The 23,088-nt window shown below is 40.8% G+C and overlaps 1 protein-coding gene across 1 annotated transcript in view; it reads left to right on the plus strand.

The window, feature by feature from the left end:
- Nucleotides 1-647: 647 nt before the first annotated feature.
- LOC113122688 (zinc finger protein ZFPM2-like) overlaps nt 648-23,088 on the plus strand; it is a 91,163-nt gene continuing 68,722 nt past the window's right edge. The window contains exon 1 of the mRNA XM_026294183.1: nt 648-891. Within this exon, the coding sequence (XP_026149968.1) occupies nt 852-891 (40 nt within the window). The 5' untranslated portion in view covers nt 648-851. The remainder of the gene's footprint in view (nt 892-23,088) is intronic.

Raw genomic sequence — 23,088 nt, forward strand, 5'->3', positions numbered from 1 at the left:
TGGGTTCAGATTTGTTGGTGATAGGACTAGGACAACATGCTGTATTACATTACTTTTGGATGTAGTGCTGGAATCTCCGCTAAACATCTCCTTTTTGTGAATACTAGATATAAAATTTAAAAAAAATGTAGCACTTTAAAATATCTTAATAATCATTTGAAAGCAGCAGCATCTGATGGCGAAGAGAAAAATGTGAAATAGTATTTATTTGAAATGCAGGCGAGGCAGATGTGTTTTTTTTTTTTCTTCTTCTCTTTTTTAAACCGTGTCAGTGATGCGTAATGATAATCATCGGCTGGACCTCAGTTTGTCTCCATCTATGTTAATATTTTTCCCCAAAACAGGGGCGCTAATTGAGGGCGGCGCTAATTAATAACTGGAAGTTAAAAGTAATTGTGGATCAAGTGAAGTTCACGAAGCCGCTGGTACGGTACCCGGGGAGGAACAAACCTTATCTTCAAACAAAAGCGCGAAAAGCTTTCACCTCCAGTCAGTCCGTGCGGATCGCGGCGGAGCGCAGCCTCTTCACGGTGCTGAGGGAGAGAGAGAGAGAGAGAGAGAGCGAGAGAGAGAGAGGGAGCGACGGAGGGAGAGAGAGAGAGAGAGAGTGCATGTGTGTTAGAGAGAAAGAGAGAGAGCGACCAAGCCAGAGCCTGAGCCAGAGAGACGAGAAAGATAAAGGAAAGACAGACGGAACGATAGACTTGTGCGTAAAAAGTACTGGTGCCCCCTTCTCCTTTTTCTTTCTCAATTTCCATCAGACAAAAACCCAAACCGGCTGCTTGGATGAACCAAAACCTATCGATCTGTCAGTACTACACCTGGATTCACTGACCAGCCGCGCAGCAGGCATGTCCCGAAGGAAGCAGAGCAACCCCAGGCAGATCAAACGTAAGTTTTTTTGTTTTGTTTTGTTTTTAAATCTTGTCTCGCCGCTACGACGCGTCTCCGAGCTCATTAGAGTTCGCACAATATTGTGATGATAGTGACCACACCGAAGCTGATTCAGCAGCGCTCAACTATCGCCACTCATGCGTTGCCTGTCACGGTCCGCACGCTTCGGTCTCCCCCCCCAGCAGATAGGTCGTGTTTTCTGAGGAGATGGTTACAGTCCAAGCCTCCCCCCCCCCCACAACCCCCCCTCGGTGCTGCTGGCTGAAAAGTTTCATCGCCGCTGCCAAGTTGTAGCCAAACCAAGTTATTTGGTGGTTTGTTTGGTGTTGCTGCTAGATTTCATGCAGAATTTGCTTTCAGTGCATCACTTTGACACAATGTGCAGTGTTCTCCTAAAACGTTTGGTGCCATTTAATCAGCAGTTATTCTAAATTACAGGCCAAGACAAAACAAGGAGGCAGGAAATCAGAGGCTGACTGGCTTTGAAATTATGTTGTTAATTATTGTTAGTTTTATTTACGTTTGACACTTTGACACACGTGTCTCTCTCTGACTCTCTCTCCCTCCCTCTCTCTGTCTCTGTCTCTCTTTCTCTCTCTCTCTCTCACACACACACACACACACACACACACACACCAACTCCTCATTTCTTTCCTCTTTCACACACACACACACACTTTTTCAACATCTAATTGTAGCCTATAAATGGTATAAATCGGGATTAGGGTGGTGATAGTTGTATCTCGTGGTATTTCAGGAAAAGAGGAGTGTGGCAAGTTGTGGCATGCTTTAATTTGAATTGACTGTACCGATGCTCTGGGGAGACTGTTGACCTTGCATCTCAGCAACCTAGTGCTCAGGTTTTTGCTTTTCAAATGTAGATGAAAATTTAAATAGGTCCTGACAGAAATGTTGTGGATTATCAGTAGTTTTTAATGCTAGAAAATCTGAATGGACTATAACCTTGTGGCCTGCATTAATTTACAAATGTGTCAATTTCATATTATTACATTTTAGTCACAGTAAATATTTTTTTGAAATAAAATGTTTTAGACAACTTTTTCTATTTTCATGATTTTAAAGAGCCTGTAGATCATCTATCAATATATGGGGATTTATACACACACACATACACACACACACACACACCAGCGCATGGGCATAAACACACTTTCAGATCTCCAATACAGCTGATGTCTGGGCGTGTGTGTGTGTACAGTGTGTGTGTATTGAGTTTGTCCTGTGCTATGATGCTGCTGTGAGAGGCTAAAAGCACACTGTGGTTAGTTTGATGTCAAAATATCAAACATCAGACTTCAGGCAGCAGTTTGCAGGAGGTCAGTATCACACCGTTTGTGTGTGCTTTAAGTCCCTATGACCAAATTAGAAATAAGGTGACACTGTTTTTGTGTGTTGTGTCCATGAGTAGGTGTGTGTTTGCATGTAGGTGTGAGCTCTCATGCATGAATTCATGAGGCCATATGTGTGTTGGTATACAAGAGCTTTTTATTACATTTGTGTAGATTCAGCGACAGAGGGCATTTTATGCCATTTTGTGTTTTATTCCTCAAATAATAATAAACATTCACATTTTCAGTATTTATGGGTAATATTTTTTTTAAGGTTTTAAAGTCTAGTTGTTTAGAAGGATTTTTTTTTTTGTGAGATTTATCAGAATTTTTTTATAATGTACTGAGCATTTCTTCACAGTGATTTTCACGAAAATCAAATTATTTATCAAGAACCAATTTGACTAAATATTTTTACTGCAAAATATATTGTGTTTCTTTTTTACTTACGGTTCATGCAGTTTTGAAAAGCTTGGTAAAATATAGTTGCCTTAAACTCTGAAAGTAAACCATTGTATTCCCGAAACTTCCTTTTGGCGTTACTGTCTTTGAGTTGATACTTTGCTGGCGTCCACCGTAAACCCAAAACCATTTCTAATCGACAAAGAAGCACGAGAGTGTATATGACGTGATAGGCCCACTCATCTTTGGACCAATCCCATCGAAGCATCCAAATTTTGTTGTTGAGCAAAGGAAGTCTAACGTTTTGTGTTGCGCTTTCATCATTGTGACCTGGCCTTGTTTGAATTAGTATGTCATGTGTAAGATCTTGTTAATATGGAGCTGGTGTGCAGCCGTACTGTATAATCAAGCTCTAGTTAGAAACCGAAAGGTCATGGGAAGCCTAGATCCTCTCTGCTACCCTGGGAACTCTGGGAAAAAGGCAGACGAGGCATTGCACAGAAAGTCAGCACAGACAGTCATTCTAAAGGACAAAAAGGTTGTTGGGCGCAGTCCCCCCTCCCCTGCATACATTGGACTGTTATCTAAAATTGTGATTTATGCAGTATTTTAATATTTTGCTTATTCTTTCCCCTTGGGTGCTCTCTGAGCGGTGATAAAAAGGCGATGCTGAAAGAGCACCATTAATTTGCTCCGATGACTGGGGAGATAAGGCCAGATAATGGGAAAGATAAGCAGAGAAGATATACCATCAGAAACCCGATTATTACCATTAAAATTCCAGCCCAGCAATCTGCAGCTGGCTGATAATTCCTTCTCCGTTTCCACCACTTTGGATGATAAGGCAAAAAATAGTCACTCAGTGCTCCTTGATTAGGCTGCCTGGATATCCCGATAATACAGTGATAAATTATGTATTTTCCCCCCTTGTTTTTTTTCTTTGAAACGTTACATCTGATTTTTTTTTTTTTTTTTTTATATACACAAATACATATTCCTGGCCCCCTTTCCGTAACCCCCTCCTCTTGTTGCTTTTCCAAGAAAGCGAAAAAACCCCATACACTTTTATTGTAATAAGAGTTTGATCGAAAGAGGAGATAGCGGTGGAGGTGTTTTGTGTGGGAGCACATATCAGTGTTATCAGCTCATCTCCCAGGGCCAGCTGCTAGCTGCTGTTGTTTTTAGCCTTATCACCCTGTGCCAATATGCCAATAAATTGCCCAGATTGTTAGCCGTTCCAAGGCAGGTCAGTAGTATTTGACAGGAATGATGAAAATATCGCTGATGCTCTGCGGATTGCGATTAGCTGCTGTAATATGATGTGTGAATTCCACCAAGCTCCCTCTATCCTCTCTTCTCCCTCCCTCCTTTCCTCTCTGTCCTCCTCCTCCTCCTCCCTCCTCTCCCCGGCTGCTGGTGGTGTCCATACCTCTATTCGTACTGAGAGGAGAACATTTTGATGCTTAATAGGAAGGAAAGATATGAACAAGCTGAATTGAAACCAGGCCCCTCAGAGTAATTTTTCTGTAAAATTGCCCCCCAAAGTTTCACAGCGTAAAGGGGAATCTGGATGATGTAGGGAGCGTGCCTCTGCTAGTGTTTATGGGAACATATTGAAGCGGCCCTCTGAGGCCATGTGCAGACATCTAATGTCAAATGTGCTTATTAAACTGACTTAGTGTTCTCCCCTTTACTGTTGTCTTCACCATATGGACCATCTGAGAATTCATGTTGCTTCCTCTGGCTGTTTTACTCGACACTGTCCGGCCATACTCAGACACCGTACTGTAGTGATTATACTGCTCTTTTACTGTAAGTTTCGCACCCGAACGGCAAGTGCACAAGTCCCCAGAGCTTATTGCTATGTCATACTGTCAAAATGCCTAATCTGCTCATGTGATAGTGATCTTATATCTGTAAAGCTGGTCCACTGCAGTCTACAGTAATGCCTGTTTGTTATTTTTCTTTTTTTTTTTTTTACCCATAATACTGGATACAGTTGGAAAAGGGGCTAGTGATGTTTTGGTAAATATTACTATTCCAATCCCTGTGAGGAATATAATCCTGGAAAAAAAAAAAAAAACATTTCATGCATCTGACTGGGTGTTATTTGTTTGTAAATGTTGACTGTTACATCATGTACTGACCTTATAGTCACCTTAAATCCAGTGTAATGTGCAAACAACTCTTCGATTATAACAATAAGCCCTGTGCTATTCTCAACTAGTCAGTTTGGAATTGAACTACAGCCAAACAAGGTTCACTGCTAGAGCTAAAAGTCTCCTTTTTATCGTAGCCACCATTTTTTCCCATCTCTGCTTCACAGTTAATCTCTCAGACTCCTTAGCATAAGGCCACTTTATGTAATGTCAGCATGCTGTTTATCATATCAGGTGACATTTCTATCTTTGAGGGGCATTTATCAGAGGCAGATTACAGGAGTAAGGGATAAGGGGAGTGTTTACTGAATTGACTGCCAACATCCTGTATCTGAATTTGTGTGTATTTGCTTGTGTATACATGAATGCATGTACAGTATATGCGATGAGCATGTGGTAATGTGTTTTACCAGAGGGATCAGAGCTGTTAGCTTGATGTATTTTCTCTCTCTCTCAGGAAACACACTCCTTGTCCACATCTCCGACAACTTAGCTCTGATTTGCTCTTGTTGTATATGGAAAGACATACTGATGCTGTGGAAGTTGTGTACGCTGTGTTTCAGCCTTGGCCTTCAAACAGAGGCAACTCCAGCAGTCAGATGTTTTGGGGGTGTAAAATCAAAAAAATGTTTGCATGCCAGTCTGCCTGTATATTTAAGGGTCTCTCTTTCATTGGGTGACAATCACGCCCCGTCTCTTGTGTTTCTCTTGTTGATTTCTGTCAGAAGAAGAATGGTTGTTGAATGCCAACTTTCCCTCAAACATCTGTTCCCTGCCAATAACAGCTTGTGCTGTTGCTTCGTCTTAGCTGAAGGATCCCCAATTGCCTCCTCACTTTTGACACAAAACAACAATGCAGATGAATGTCATCTCCATGTAATTTTTTTTCTATTGTGTCTAAAGTAAAATGTTTTTCTTTTTTTTTTTTTTTTTGTATAGCAAAAGGCTTTGTACTTACAGTGCTGCTTTTACTGCTTATGTCACAGGCTCTGCTGCTATAGGGAAAGGAACGTATAGCAGCTGCCATTTCCTTTGTTGAAAACCAGTGCTGTGTGATGTGTTGGATGAGCTGGGGTTGGCAGCCGATGGACTGCTGGTGCCTAATCCTGCCCTCTCTGTCGCTGCCTGCAGTGCCTGGACAGCAGTGTGAAATGTGGGCAGGGTTGCTGCAAAGGTGGAGGTCACTTCCTTACGCAGTTTCCTCTTTATCTTCCTCTTTCCTGAATTCCACTGCTATTATTCCAATAACCGCTGGTTCAAGCTGTCAGCATTGTTTTATTCAGGCGCTGTAACTGTCACCAGTGTGAAAATAATGTTAATTTTAGAAATACGTGCAGGTCAAAAAGGAATACTACTTGCTGTTACTGACCATGTCTGTGTGTATGATCTTTTCAATTTTACGTTTTAGTCCCTAAACATATTCCTCCTTATTTAGATTTTCATATCAGTGATGTCCACTGAGCCCCTGGGTAACAATTGACTTTCAGCCTGCTTTAAGTTAATAGCCTTGTCTCTTGCTTGTAGGGATCAATATTGGTATTAATTAATCACCATTATCAAGAGCAGGATCTAGTTCCATTTGTTGTTACATCAGCAAAATATCAATAGAGAAAGTGGACTCCCTGATCGTCATGGCAACTTCATCTCTTAGGTCAAAGAGAGTTTATCTTATCTGCCGCTGAGAGTGGCAAACTGCTTAGAAATCTAGTTTAGACTCAAAGATCATCGATTTAAGCCTTTTTTCACCACCACCTTGTTGTTTCAGGAGAGAGGGGGTGAAAAAAACAGAGAAAGGCAGCATTCTAATCACAACGGAGATGTAAGATTTAAATATTGATGTCCAAAGGCCATTACAGCAAAGAGGGCCTCTGGTCTCGCTGTTGTTCAAGTACGTCCTTTTAAGACCCAGACAAAGCTTTGATTATCAGAGGTGTCACCATGGAGTATGTCTGTATAACTGACAGTGTGAAACTGCAGGGGAGATCAGTTTCCTGCAGCCACCGCCACAGAATGTTAACACAACGCACTCTACATCCTGGTTTGTCTACAGGCCTAAGCCTGCACTGTATATGGAGATACAGTATTTATGGGGCTCATGATAGCGATTATACGAAGTTTCATAGAGCTGAATGATCAGTTAAATTTAGTTTATTGACAGAAAGTTGCATTCATAATTTTTCTTTAATACGTTTAAAAAAATAGAAATATACCTAAAACTGAATATATTTTGGTTTTGGACTGTTATTTGGACAAAATTAAACATACACCTGAACTCTGTGAACTTTGATGGGCATTTTTTTTCCTATTTACTGGCATTTTTTTTCAGAGAAACATATAATGAAGGTACTACTCATCAGCTATATTAATATTACTGAAGTATTTGCGTGTACATTGAATTTTACAGGTCAAGTTGGTCCAGTCTACAAGACTGTGATGAAAATGCTAATCTTAGAATACTTTAAAGTATTTATGTGTAGATGTAATTTAAATGCAGTGAAGTAAAACAACAAATTTCCCGCTGAAATTTTGTGAATTATAAATATTAAACCATGAAATTTCAATACTCTTTTAAAGTACGAGGACCTACGTATATTACCAGCCCCTTAGAGTTAATTGCATTTCTGCCTGTATTTTGTATGCTAATTTGTAAAATAAATAAATAAATTATAAATTCTAAAACCCTTTAGGGCTCATACATGGCCATGATATCATTGAAAACAATACTCTGGAATTTCATTTTGGGTGTTTTTCTTGCTCCTAGTCCAATGACAGTTAAGTTGGTGAAGTTTTAAACACAGAAATAGATAGATGCTTTTTTTGGTTTTTAGTCTTTGTATAATTTCATATTACAAATGCAGCAAAGTGGTCATGGCACAGAATTTAATGGTGAAATTCACGTCTTTGTCAGTAACATGTGTAACAAATTTTAGGATGATTGACCAAAGTGACTCTGAGTTATGGCTCTAGAGCACAGTAATCTGGTCACCAGTAGGAAGCCACTGCATATTACAAGACCTGGCCAAAAAAGTAAGCACATCACTGAAAATGTACGTATATGTTAATATTGCTTAAATTGTTGTTTAACATTACTGTATTATTGCCGAAATTGTGTCATGCACTTTGTTTTTATAATCATGGTTGTATTATAATTGGTTTGGCTGTTTGCTACAAAGGCGTATTGGCTTCAATCCTTGAATGGTTTTTCTGATTCAGATTCTTTATAGTGTGTCAATAAAACCAATGTGGGGCATGTACAACAGAGCAGGTATGCAGGTATGTTAAAGGTTCATTTCTCGGATCCGTTACTTGGTGGGTCATATTAGGTCAGAGAAAGTTGCTGATTGGTTTGCTTTGCTCTTGGGTGTGTACCTACAGTGGAATGCCTACAGTGTTAAATATTATTGGTCAATTAATTTGACAGTCCCCTGAATTCTCCATCTGTGGTGTTTGTAATGGCTGCATGCTGCTGACAACATGTAGAAACTATGGAAACAAACTACTCATGTTTCTATTATTGTGTCGACATGGATGAGTTGGATTTTTCTGTGGATTTTTGTTCTTTAAAACAAGCCTACAGTTGTTCATAGGTGTTTGTTTTTGACCCACAAATCATATTTTACTGCAGAGAGAGTTGGACGCTAACTTTTAGATGCTGACCATGTCATATTTATAATATAAACTCTATCCAAAAATGCACTATCGCATTGTTTTCAAGGTTGAGTATGTGCACTTTTAAATGAGGTATTACATAAGTGTATGGAAATATGATACTAATACCAACATATTAAAAATCTTAATTCATAAGATGTGGAAATCTAACACTTATGCTTTTTGAACCCTTCAAAGTCCAATGTGTTTACTTTCCATTACAAAATTATAGTTGTGTTGTTTGTCTGAGCATATTGAGATTTAGCTGAAATTTAATAGTAGAAATTTTGGCTCACTATTTTACCAGACAGGGTTTCACAGTCTTTTTTACCTGCACGTTTTTGTGCATTGAGCAGTGAAACACCAGCTTGCTTAGGAATTTGACTAATGAGTAGTGATTTTAGATGTGTATTTTATAGCACAGATATGTGGTGGGCTGTTCTCGTGGGAAGTTATAGGTCTGATCTGAGCTATTTGGGTAGTGGCAGGCCTGGGTGCTTGGCTGTACCTCATCATGCTGCAGAATGCTCCTCAGGGTTGGAGCAGAGAGCAGGGGTACTGCCTGTTTTTTTTTTTTTTTCTTTTTCTTTTTTTTTCTTCCTTCTTTTGCCTCCGGGACACAATTGCCTCATTTAACATTCTCTATTTGGCCCCTGCCAAGAGGGGAAATAGCCAGGGTGAGTAAGAGAGGCCGCCACACATCATGAATTCTTCTTTCATTTAACTTCCACAGTCCCTTTTCACCTTGGTGATGCACATGGATCAGGAATGAAGATATTGCTCAATTAAGGGGATTTCTGAGGTTGCTCCTGAGGTATTGCGGTTATTTTTGGGCCATGCCGAGGTTTTGATGCATCATGGATATGGATATTGGGTTCATCACATTTGTGTGATGCTTTGACATCTCCATAGTGCAGGAGGGAAACAGCTCTGCGCCTACAACAGGAACTTGCCTCTGCCATATTCAAAGAATGACGTCCAGGGGTGGAAATCTGTCACTCTTCCACTGCAGAGGAATAAATAACCTTTATGTCTGTATTAAGATTCTTTTTTTCTTTTTTTTTGCAATTTAATTAGCTACACTTAATCAAAATATTTTCATGGGGTATGTCAAAATTGATATTAGGGTTTTCACTAAATCTTGGATGACAAAAAGGGAAGGGACTCCTTGGAACTGTGGCTCACATTTTGCAGCCGGGATTGTCAGCAATGTATAGTAAAATTATTGGCCAATCACTGAGTTTGACTTCACCCACATAGTGAAAAAATGTTATAGTAATTAAAAAATAAATGAAATGGTGATTTGAAAAAAAAAAGAGGTTAATGAAAGGAAATAATGTGATGAGGACCATTTTCAGAGCAGGATAGTAGCTGGCACAACACAAAGTGACACCCTAATAGCTGTTCACTCTAAATCTCCAGCTTGGCAGGAATTACTGAGGATGTGTTTGTGGGGGGCAGTGCAATGAAGAACTTTACATTGGGTTGAAATATACCAGGCTGTATAGTTAAGGGATAGGTGGCAACAGAGGATTAAGTAACAAGCTTTTCATTTCAATTTGTACATCAGCATTTTCCACCAGGGGAATGGCACAAAACGCGTAGCATCTTAAGGGTTCAGTGGAAAATCACTAATGACAAAGCTTTGTAAATAGATAAACAATTTATGTCAAATATGCGGAAAATATAAAACAAACTTCAAAACATGTTAATACTTTAAAGAGGCTGTGTTTTGATTTGCACCGTTGCAAAGCTGGTAAAGCTGTTGACAGCACAGCTTACACATCATGTGATCAGAGGCCATATCGGGCTCCATGTGATTAGCAGGGAGCATTGCTGCAGGAATAGTCATAATGGGGCCATATCCTAATTGGAACAGGTTTCTGATGATTGATTATGTTCAAAAAAATTGTCTAAATCAGATTAGACAGAGCGTGTGCCACAGTGGACAGTGACGAAAGGAGCGATGTGTTGCAGAGGACATGTCTCCTGCTTCTTATTATCTCAAAGCAGGCTTTGTGAAGTAAACATTCAGAGAGAAACGCATTAATTCAGAATCTGCCAATTTTCTCTCTCAGTATATTTCAGAGTATGCTTATCTGGTAATTACTAAAAACTGTTGACATTGAGCAAGTGCTGTAGCCAACTGAAATGCTTTTTTGTCTTATGATATCAGATTAGATTTTTATCGAAGGTTCATGCAATGACGCGTTCCTGAAAACCAAAGATAACTGCCTCAAATTCTTTATTTCCAGCAGCAAGTGTAGAAATTGAAAGACTCATTTAAAAAAAACAAAACAAAAAAACAAAAAAAAAAAAACATGCTGTAGTGGTAAAATACTGATTTATTTTTTGCCTTTCTGCCTTAGCCTAGGATGTCTCCGCGAATCTCAGAGAAATACATTTGACCATAATCAAGTTTTTTTTAAGCTTCAGAAACAGGATAACAACTGGGTCAGATGATAAGCCCGGGCAAAACAGGAAAAAAAGCCTCCTCTGATAGACGAGGAGAAAATCTGATTGATTGATGTCTGCTGGCTTTGCCACCATCACAAGCCAGTTGACAGTTAGTTTGGGATCAGATGATTTCACTCTTAAGATTGGGGTTGAGGGGAAGCTAGGCAAATATGAAGGACACAAAGGTCAATGGCTTCTCTCCTCCTCTCTGTATCTATCTCTCCCTTGCAATAGCTTGCTTTGACAAACTGTAATATGTTGCTAAGCTTTGTGGCAGCAGGACACATGGTCATAGTTTGTACAGTAATATCCTATTGCAGTAATCTCTCAAGGAATGATTGAAAGTGCTGGAGGAATCTGGTACTAGCAGGGACCCGCTGACATCATCAGTTGCTGTGGACTGGCAGATGTCTCTTGACTTGTTTGAACTGAATTTTCCCATGGTACTGAATAAGTTAAACAACAGCTTTGACTCAGAGTGAATCTGTTATTGTAAGCAGGATCTGATAAGACGGCAGCACCATATTATGAGATCGTGTAGCAAAGAGGCCAAAAATGGAATCTCTAGCGAGTGTATCTCTGTCACGGTTCCATGTTCATCTTTTTCCAAAACCACAAAAGATGACTCGATGCATATTGTAAATAAACACCCAAGTCTTTTGCGATTTGCCTCAGCTTCGACCTCTTCATAAAGAAGTTCCATACAACATTTTATCTGTCCTTGTTGCATAGATTATGTATCACTAAGTTGAAGTGACAAGGGTTGCTCTGGGTTTGAACCCTTGTGGCAAAACAGTAATGCTCGGGTTAGGGTTAACCAAAACATACTTTTTTTTTTTTTCTTCAAAACCAGCCATAAGATTTTCAGTGTTTTTATTTGGTTCTTCAGTTTTTGTTATGAAGCTGAAATTTAATAACACCAGCGTTGCTGCCTACAGTGTTGATATTAAATAGAAGGCCTTGGTTCCTCTGAGGGTCCATCCCTAAAAGGCATAATAAACATGTCCATCAGCTTTGTATATGACTCTTTTCAAGATCAAGGTCTCACTTGTAATGAAGTGGCAAGTTAAATTCTACTATTGTGAATCACTTGTTTTAATCAAGTTTTTTATTGAAAGAAATGTAGCTTCCACTCAGAGCCACTAACCAAACAATAAAAAGGATAATCCGAAGACAATTCCCATCCAAATGGAACTGGACAGCATTGAGGAAAAGAGACAACAACTCTTTGTTTGTTTGAAGTGGTTGATATGACAACCTTCTTGTCAAAGACTCAGGGCAAATAAAAGGGATTTGTAATTACCATAATTATCTCTTATATGTTTTCACCTAATGATGTCCATTAAATGCCTGAGGCTTCATTTAGAGCCTGCCTCGCTGTAGGTTGGCATAGACTCTAATACAGCATGTTACATTACACTGCGCACAAGTAATGAACTTCTTTCATCAAAGATGTTTATCATGCAGTGCTTCTGTGGGGAAAAGCCAATATACTTCAGCTTTTTGTTACAGTTGGATTATAACAATTCTCATAGTTCCCACTTATCTTTCAAATTTTCTCTACATGTGATAGCAACCCAATTGACTTCATGTCTAAACAGGATGGCTCTCTAATCTAGACCGCTGTTCGTTTCATGTAAAACATCTCATTTTGTGGCTTAGGCTGGTGGCTGTCTTATCATTACATAATTCACTGCCCTCTTCATGATTTTCTTTGTGGCAATTTATTTAAATTCCCCCATGTTTATATATTTCCTGTCTCCTTTCATTCAGAATGATTGCCTTTTGTAAGTTCAAAGACTCATCTTCAAGACTTTTGGTAACTTTCCAGATATGGTTTCACAGTGGGGAGAAAGAAAACCTATTTTGTTGGAGAGCAGAAGAAGCAGTGTTTGTGCATGTCCATCTCTGTCTCGAGGCTGAATCCAGAGATTGAACTAACCCTGATGAAAAGTGTAGATATAGCCCTCTAACAGTCCACACTTCAGCAGGTACAGCATTTGAGAGATCATGCTTGAATACTTGTGTGTTGTTCTGCTCCTCAGTCCTGCATGTGGCTCCGCTCCTGTGGTTGCTTTGGTCTTTGTCCGGCACCTATCAGCATATCAGCAGTGTCTCTGAAGCCCAGATGTATAATGCACCATTTATGGCTTTGTGGAGGGAGATGGCAGTTGGGTGGCGGAATAGCTCCAGGCCTTCCCCTCAGTGAGTGGATTAACGGCGGCCTGCTTTAGCGCACTCTACCACAGTGTGAAATCGGCCCCGCTTCGGCACCGGCTCCCTCTCTCTCTTTCTCTTTCTGTTTCCTCACCTCCATGCAAAGCCTCTCCCGGCCATCTGTGAAATGTGGAAACTCTGTGTCTAAGTTGAGTTCAGATCCCATCCCCTTCGTCAAGCTGAGGCCAAGAAGCAAATGGACAGGCAGTTTGCAGGGGATAGGGAGGAGGGAGGAGGGAGAGAGAAGGAGGAGGCGGGTGGTGGTGTGTGGGGATCAGCTCACTGATGTCGTGCCGTGTGTGCAGGAACCCTGCCTGTTCTCCGCGGGCGAGTTGGAGGAGGGTCCAGGCCTGGGTGCCGGCCGAGAGATCTCTGGTTCCTGCTTGCAGGTCCAAATCCCCCTCTGTGTGTGTCTGTGTGGAGGCGAGGCGGTGGCACAGCTCCCCTGAGCCCCTGCCCAGTCCTTTGAAGATAAGATGGTGATACAGAGTCCCTTTCGGTACGTCGCTAACCGATGGTCTTTGTGTGACACACATGCTTCTCTCCGTTGGAGCTTGCAGCTAAAACACCTATGGTCTTTACTGAAATGAATCGGCTGTATGGCCTCAGGTCAAATTAGATTATGAATGGGTGGCAAAATCCTAGATCACATGTTTAGGATATTTTTTCCAGCATTTCATGCTGATAACGCAGAGCTGTGCTGTGGTTGATACTGTATTTCTATTTGATTTCCTTTCACTAAAAAGAATCACTTTCATAAATTCTCCTCACACACTCAGTGCTGACTTAATTTTTCAGATTTCCATGACAACGAGTTGTCATCTTAACTCTGATTTCTCTGCTATCTGTGCTGTATTGCTCTTGATCATGACAGTTTTTTAAACATGTTTCTCCTTTGCATTTATAACCATATTTTGTGGCACTTGCAGGCCAATTCTCCCACTTTTGGCTCTCAACAGCAGCTTTTCATGAGAGCAGCCATCATAATCAGGCTTTTGAATTATGAACTCAATATTCCCTTTACTTTTTTTCCCCCTATTCCTTGGCTTTGGGGTTTTGGTCTGTGCATAATGTCTTGTGATTGCATGGCATTATGGTGGTTTGGAAAGCTGAGTTGAGGTCCAGCCACGCATCATATTTCCGTAGACAATGTGGATCTCTGTGTCTCTCTGAGCTCATCAGGGATGGGGCGTTGATTGCTTTTTGATACCCCTCCAACGTGGATGAGGTCCTGCATACATCAGCTAATTAGAACGTACTTACAATGTGTGTGTTTGTGTGTGACAGACCCCACACTTCTCATCAGATCTTCAGTCCAAGTGCTCTAACCACACTCACTGAAGGCTTTATCAAATTCTTGACAAGAAAAGAAAAGCTATACAGTGCAGGGCTGGGCCTGGGGCTTGTAGGTGGAGGCTGTGTGTGTGTGTGTGTGTGTGTGTGTGTGTGTGTGTGTGTGTGTGTGGGGGGAGAGGGGAGAGGGGGATATATATATATAAGAGAATATATAATACCAGCAGGCATTTCGTAAAAACTTCAAAACTTGAATCCCAATCTATATACAGTAGCCACAGCCCACATGGGGATAATCTAATGATAGCTGTCAAGTTGAACCTATAATAACCTGACTTTTTTTTAAAGAGGAAACAACCTTGCTGCTGTTCCAGACTGTATTCAGTAAAGTGTAAATAGTGGTATCACTCCATTCTAATGTAGTTAATGACAATCGCTTTGCTCGAAACTCTGAATGGATAGCAAAGCAGTGGGGAGGGAAGCTGCAGCAGCTAATTAGGCACAAATATGTGAGTGGTATCATCCTGGGCACCAGGATATTACAGTCGTGGAGCATCAGAGAAGGACTGAGGGGAAAGTTTTGCTGTTGCCTGACTTACTTTTTGGATTTTAAGGCATTTCAACAAGGCATTCAAAACACAGCAGTTTTCCTCTCTCTCCACTCACACAGAAACTCTTGCTATGCTCACCAAATGTCCCAGTACAAGCTGTGATCTGTGGAAGGTGCTGGGGCATCTCTATATATGTCATAAAGGCATGCCATTACACCCCCACAGCTTGTGGAGAGCAGTACACTGTGGTCTAGTCTCTAAGCAGTGGAGAATAAAGTGTAGGATGTGGCACTGGAACAGAAATCTAACTGCTGGTTTTCTCAGGTAATCTTGACTTGGATCTTAATTCCAATAAAGTGTTATTTTTTTCACAGCATAAGCCAAACGCAAGCAAGAACACTCCACTCTGTATTACTGCGGTCATACGTTATTGAATATCATTTCAGATAAGAGGTGTAATCCTTTTGGGAGAAGTGATGTATATTGACCAGTTCAGTGATAGCAGTACAGTGCATGTCTCTGATCTGAAAGTGGTAAATAACTATTTGTGTCATCAACTCAATCGAATGGTGTGGAATATTGAAAACTGCCCTCGCTGTCAGTCTCAGCTTAGTCTGACTGAGTCTGAATATGTAAAATGTCACTGCCTTAGACACATAGTTTCTTTTGTGCCAGGTACAGCAGTTGGCCAGTGCTAGAACAGAATGACTCTGTCATTCAAGTAGTCCAACAGAATTTAATCAAATCAGCTTAAACAAGCTTTTGAGCAGTTATCAGACTGATGTGTATATATATGTACAGTCATGGTGAGCATCTGTCAAAATAAGCAGTCAGTCAGTATTAAAATTCAGGAAAAAAATCCATCCTTATATTTAGTTAAACACTCAGAAAGTCAGCTGATCAGCTTCGTCAGGACTGAGTGGGAGTGGTTTAATTAGACTGACCTAGAAGCGTAATCAAACCAAAGAGCATTGAGAAAAACACAAATCCAGACATTTCTTACGTAAAATAACAAAAAGATCTGTCTGTAGAACATTTCATATTTGAGTAGGACCCCATCAATCACAGGAAGAAATGTAATGAGAAATTAAGGTTAAAAGTGGTTACACACCACTATAGATGTACTCTCTTAAATTGTGCGTTCAAAAAGAACTTTATTAAAAGATGAAAATATCAGAGACAAAATGTAGTCACATACATTAAGTAGAAGTATATGTAAAGGAGTGTTCTTATACTACCCAGAATAAGATGATATGACCATGGTTGCAGGTAACACTGTCAAATTAAAATCATAGATTAAAATGTTCAACATTCCTCTAAGTATAAAGTATTACAGGATGGTTAGTAATCATAGGTATAGAACTACTTGTGGTAAAATGTTTTAAATATAGTACCAGGGTAGATGTACTTGATGTAGTTCATCACTGCAGCCATAATTTTATTTTTTAGGGAAATTAATTTATTAACTGAAATGACTAAATATATTTCAATCAAATGTACGCACAGAATCAACAAATTAACGTTCTAGTAATCGATTGTGATCAGTTGATGTAATTGTTAAATCAATAGAACCCCATTGTCTGTCCCATCTCGTCTGAACAGAGTGCTGCAGAGTTGAAGCAGTGAGCCAGGTCACTCAGGTCAATATGAGACTGTTACAGTCTCACCTCTCAGACTCACTGGATTTCTTCCATCAGTGGAGAGCAGCTCTCTCTGCTCCCACACGTTTCATTTCATCAGGGTTTCTTTTATCTTGACTGGCCAGGCCCATGACCTCTGAGCACTGATAGGCCAATAAGACTGCAAGAGCATCACCGGGGCACTGTGGAGACTGCAGCAGGACTTAACTGGGTTAAGATTTCTCTCCCACTAGTTTTGTGTGTTTGTGTTTTGCATGTGTGTTCATTCAGTGACTGACCTGCACGTGTGTGTCTTCTGAACTGTTTGAGCAAAAGTTAAGTTTGAAAACTTAAAAAAAAGACCCCCCCCCCCTCCTCCTCCCAAAAAAAACCAAAATTTACTAGTCTGGCACATGAAATGTGACAGATTTAGCATGAAATATGTATTATGAATAAAATGCAAATTCATCTTTGAAGCATTTTAAAAGTATATATAGAATATGCGAAAGCGGCCGTGGAGCTAACACATCTAATTCTGAAACAGAAGAAAAAGAAAGAAAGAAAGGACTAGCCGTTATGCTCAGAAGTGTTCAATTTCATGAGCTTGCAGAGTGCCATGTTTACTTTCCTTTGCATAGAAGAAGAGAAATGAATGCTCTGGGTTCCCTGTAAAGACAAACATGAAAGGAATCACCAAGAGTTCTTTAGGCCCTTTCTCTTGTGGTGTGTGTAATGCAGCTTCTTTACTGCCTAGGTAGTCTCTGCCATCTGACTGCTGTTTGAAGTCAGCAGAAGTTGACAATATTTGCTTTTCAGCAATTCTCACCCACTGCGTCTCTCTGTTGCATTTGAAAGTGTGACCAGTGTGGAGCCTCTATCAGTTCATTCCTTGGGAGGAATGGCCTAAATTGGGCGTCAGTGGGTTGATGATGAGGTTCTTGCATGTGAGGCGTTGGTGTTCATTGTTGTTGTTGAACATGATGGACATCTCTGGGCAGAGGAGGAGGTGGGTGGTGATGTCTATGTGTGTGTAAGGTTGGGGAGGGGTCGGTGGGGGGTAGTTGAATAGAAAGGGAGAAGGGTGCAGGAAGCCAGATTGGGTTATTAAGAAGTGGCGGATGGTCAGTGCTCAGACCTGCTGGGGTGCGATCTCACCGAAGCGCCAAGAATGGGCCAATCACAGTCAACAACCCAATCCAAAAAAAGTGACAGAGGGTGAAGGAGAGGGACACCATCAGAAACTGGGACTGAGAGAAAGAAATGGGGGAAGGTGCAACTGTAATGCCAGACAAATTCAGGCAATCACTCACTGAACTATAATCTGACTCATTGTTCTCCATTTAATCACTAATTACTACTATTAGGGCTGGACAGTGGTTCCATACATTGTCAATATACCTTTTATCTATATTAACATATTTTCTAATCACCTTAATAAATTAAGTGAAACCTCTCAAAAGCATTTTTAAATTTACTTTAATTTTTAATTTTGCCTAAACAAAAAGTTTTTTTCAAAAATACTTTCTTATATTCAAAATTCATTATTTAAATAGGGGAAAAATCTATGACAGTACGCAAGACTAAGAATCAGATTCTTAGTTCAGTTTATCTTTCAAATGCTCCTTTTCCATCCAGCTCCTTCTGTGTAGCACCTCCTTTGCCTTGTGACAACAAGATTCCTGCTATTAACCCACTGAATTAAGAAATGCAGCACAGCCCTTTCCCAGTACACACTGCTGGATGTTTTTCTACTTGAGCGAACACATCGTTGTGAATTGGAAGCACAGAATGCTATTTCTAATGGCATTATGCAGTAGGTGTGTATGAAAGCGGCTCCTTTTCTCTTGTGGAGGTGCGTGTGGGTGGGTTAGAGGGGAGGCTGGGAGGCTGCTGAGACCCCAGCGTTATCAGCACCAGATGCAGGTTGACTTCAGACTTTCAATGGAAGGTAAAGAGAGAGAGGGGGAAATTAATGAGAGCCATAAAGCCAGCAGGATAAATAATTAGCCAACTGGTCCTAAGATCCGTCCCTTCATTTGCAGCTGCAAATAAATTCTCCTTGCAAAGTTTCTTCATCAAAACTGCAAGCTGACGCTGTTGACTCTTTTTTTGCTGTGATTGCATGTATGTGTGCCTTTTAAGATCCATTTGCTGGTGTTTTGCTGTGGAGGAACAGCCTCATTCATTTGTCATGTATATCCGAATGACAGGTTTCTCTGTCCAGGCACTGATAATTGGCAGGACCAGTGCTTCCTCAAATGTGTGCAGCACAGGCAGAGAAAACAGACAATTCATCTGTCATAATGTTCTTCATAAATCATCTGGATGAGCGAGCGTCATATTTGTGTCCACATTTTTGTTTTAGAAGAATCAGAAGGACATAATGTTGCTTGTTTACCCATGGTTGATGTTTCCCCAGCTGAGCTTCTAGAAACAGTGCAGGCAGTAAAACACATTGCTATGCATGGACACAGAACCAGACCGCTCTCAAACCCCCTTCATGTCCGACAAGTGATGTCATTCGACTGAACTGATTGCTACGTGGCTGTGCCCTCGCCGTGATCAAAGCTAATTTTTGCTGCATTAGAGGCCACTGAGTTCCAGTGTACTGTCTTGATCTGGAGTGTTTACATGCACTTCACTCCCTGAGGATTTTGTATTATTGTTGTCATACTATATGGAGCACAGCCACTTGTATTGTTCTAATACACCACTGGTAGGTTCGAAAAGAGCTGAGCAATCACCGAAAGACTTACATTATCCTCAAGTCTTTGATCGCTATTCATGTGTCTGGGCTAAGTAATCTTCCCCTCTAATCTCATTCACAGATATAAATAAACAAGTAATGCTCTAAATGAGAGAGAGCACATGAGTGAACATCCAGAGGATTATGGTAATTTGGGGGATCGACAGAGTCCTTTAAAAGACATGTGACTTTTTATTAGATAAGTAACTTCTTTTATCTGTTTTCTCTCCAGTATTCTGCATAAGTAAATGACAAAATGATGATCTTCTATTATTTTTGTTATTTACACAAAGAATGTATTTAACTCTTACTAAATTTGTTACTCAAAAAAAAGTATCACTCCATAGAAGTCAAATTCCCTTGGGAATTATTTAGATGATATAGATACTTTAGTGTTAGCTTACTACTGGGTGATAATTCATAAAAGAAAGACCAAAAGAACAAATACCTTCCATATCAACATGCCCTGATTGATTTTTAGGACATTTCTCTTTTTTATAATCTCTTCCAGCTTGACATTTGGAAAGTCAGAAATCAATTATGTCTCCTTCACAAATGAAAGGTTGAAAAAAAACTAGTATATGACTTTAAAGTCAGTCTAGCTCGCCTTTGACACGGTATATTACAAAGGGAAAGGAAAATCACACTGCATACCTGATCCATAAAAAAGCCTTTGAAATGGATTGCTGGGTGGGATCCAGTCTGGCACAAGTCATGGCATTGATGGCACAGCCCCTGGGCACAGGGATACTTGGCCTGAACAAGATGGTTGCTGGGCCCATATCAGTGGGCACTGGCCCATCCTCTGGGAGCTCCTAAGCCATGCCGTCTGAAGAAGAACTGATGGGGTTGGCAGCAGATATGGGCATGCTAGGGGTTTTATTTCAGTCAAAAACAGCCCTGATGTTATCGCCTTCAGTCGACAACATGGCAACGTCACCAAACCTGACCGAGATGATGGGGGAAAAAAAAACAAAACTACAACTTCAAAATAAAACAAAGAGTTTACTTTTGCTCTGCTCTTTCTAGTGTATATACATCCCAGGTGCTCCGATCTAATTGCACAGCACCATTTCTATCTTCCATATTGTGTTCAGGTGACAATTTCTTCCACCTAATTGGAAATTTTGCAATGGGCTCTTACTGCACAAAACATCAGCCTATCTCAAACAGCGGGTGATACGATGAGAATGAATTCTGCTAGCCTACACACTTTTTCAAGTCAAGATAGGAAGTTGACAGCTGCAACAGTTTTCAGAAAAAAGTTGATAAACTTGCACCTTTTGATGAGAAGTTGAAAAGGGAGCTTCACTGTTGGCTTGGCAGAACATTAGACATGGCTGCAGGCGGGCAGGGGCAGTCGAGGGATCGAGCTGTTTTAATAGGGCTCAGCCAGAGGTGACAAGAGCACTGCGTGCACTGAACTGGAGGTGTGAGCCGGGGCTGCCAGTACATATCTTTTGTCTTTCATTATCTTTATTTCCTTATTATTTTAAATGGCCAGTGTGTGTGTGTGTGTGTGTGTGTTTTTTTTTCTTCACTAGAAGCTTTTTTGATATCCATTTAGATTGGAGCTTCATTAAAAAACCTCAGACAATGGAGTGACTTCTAATTAAGAAGTGCCGCATCTGGCCCCTGGCACCCTATCCCGTTGTTCCATCTATTTTGCTGGGGAGAATTCATTTGTTTCTTAATTAAGAAAAACACCAATAGCGTGAAAAATCTGCTTATGGTACCTGAATCCTAATTAGTTAAATAGTGAGGGGAAGAGGAAAACACATTCCAGTAGCCCTAGAAATGAACTCAGAGCTGATAAAAATGAACTAACTAGCCTTGCATAAATCGAAGCTGGGGAGAAAGTGTACCATCATTATGGCTAAGACAATATGCAAACTATCTTCAAAGAAATCAAATTGCCGGAATGTTTTCATTTGCATGTATTAACCATTAACATAATGAGGAGAAGTGACATTGGACCCGGATTGTGTGTCTGTTCGGATTGATAACTCTGCTGCATCTGCAAATAGTCTCCTCTGCAAAATTATGCTAGCAGTCAAATCAGTGTTGAACTGTGGAGGGAGAGGGAGAGAGCGAGAGCGAGAGAGAGAGGGGAGAGTGGAGACTTTTGCTTTTTTCCGTTTTATCAGGGAGCTCTGTGCAAACCTGCTGCAGTGTTGAATCGGAGCCATCATCCTCTGACAGCTATCCTTAAACAGGAAGGGGCTGCGAGTCATTGTCTCTAAGGCTCTGAGGAAAGCTGCTGTGTGGGGTATGTGTGTGTGTGTGTGTGTGTGTGTGTGTGTGTGTGTGTGTGAGAGTGTGTGTGCGTGCGTGTGTGTGTATTTGTCTTTTTGTGTGTGTTGGTTTGGGTTAGAGTGGTGTAGGGAGATGCACCCATGTGTCTGCTAGCTGGAAATGGACCTTGAGTGTGCGCACTTCATACTCGTCCCCCCACCCCCACCGTACATATTAGACACACACACACACACAACTGAGTGCTTCCAGGATACCAAAGGCTCACTTATCTGTTCTCTAAAGACTCACCATGGCCCACATTGGCGAGTTGTCGGGCATCCAGCCAAATCCACTGTGTGTTCTCCTACTGCAGGCGTCATGCAAAACACTGAAAGGTCTTCAATATTTAAAATAATTTTTCCAACATGCTATTTCACAGAATCAGCCTCTTAGGTCAAATTATTCAATTAAGTGTCTGTTTATTACTGATACCAAAGCTGGGTGGCGGTCCTACTTATCACCTTTTTTGCAGATTGGTGTTCTCGCAGAATACCACCATAAAGATTGCCTTGGCTGTAATTAAAATGGCACAGAGACAAATTTGGCGCAGGGCTAAGACACGGCGAAATGACAGAGGTAGGGGGAAATTGCAGGGGCTATGTTTTGTCATCCAATGAGAAAGTTGAGGCTATAAAGCGGCAATAATATTGTCAGAGTACTACTGTACACCACAAAGGAGAAGCTGGTATAAGAGGGAAATAAAATGCTACCTTGTGGTGGCGTTGTTGTCGTCGCCTTTGTATTTATGTGCCAGAATCGGTCAGGAAACAGGGGTTGTTCTTTGTGGCTCTGACTGAACCAAGTAAACAGGAGTCAGGGACGGTTTGTGTGGCAGAGAGGATGCTGTTTAGACGTCCTAAATGCCAGCCGGGCTTGCATCCATCCACAGGCCTGTGTGTTTGATGAGCTATTGGCAGGCTATGGGGACACGTGTTCCCCTGCCTCGTGGCAAATATACCTTTCGCCGTCTTTGACTCCACAAGCCTGTGTGACTTCTCAGGGAAAAATATGAAAGAAATCAAAGCACCAATAAGCTGAGGGTATTAAGCCAGGGAGGGGAAAAAAAGAGAAAAGAAAGACCTGAGCGACTTTGGGTTTTGACAGAATCTTCATGCGTTCTCTGACAAAAATTTGCATTGTTATCAGAGATAACTGGTGATGTTTTTACTTGGTTGTACATTTTTGCGAAATATGTAAAATGTAAACCAGGCCTTTAACGATTCCCTTAATGACGTGGATCTTGCTTTTCTCCTCCGAATCGCGTCTTAGCGAGCTTCTCAGTGCGGGATGTCTGATATCTGAATATTAAAAGGGAGTTTCAAGCTCATCTGCAAATGTGATTTGCACATATCACACTTCTGCAGTCGTCAAGCTGCTTCATCGCCAAGCTTCTGAGCAAAGAAGGCTGGGGAGGGGAGGGAGAAAAAAGAAAAAGAAAGATGCACATATGGGTTGCTA

Source organism: Mastacembelus armatus, chromosome 16 (assembly GCF_900324485.2).
Source record: "Mastacembelus armatus chromosome 16, fMasArm1.2, whole genome shotgun sequence".
NCBI classification, from domain to species: domain Eukaryota; kingdom Metazoa; phylum Chordata; class Actinopteri; order Synbranchiformes; family Mastacembelidae; genus Mastacembelus; species Mastacembelus armatus.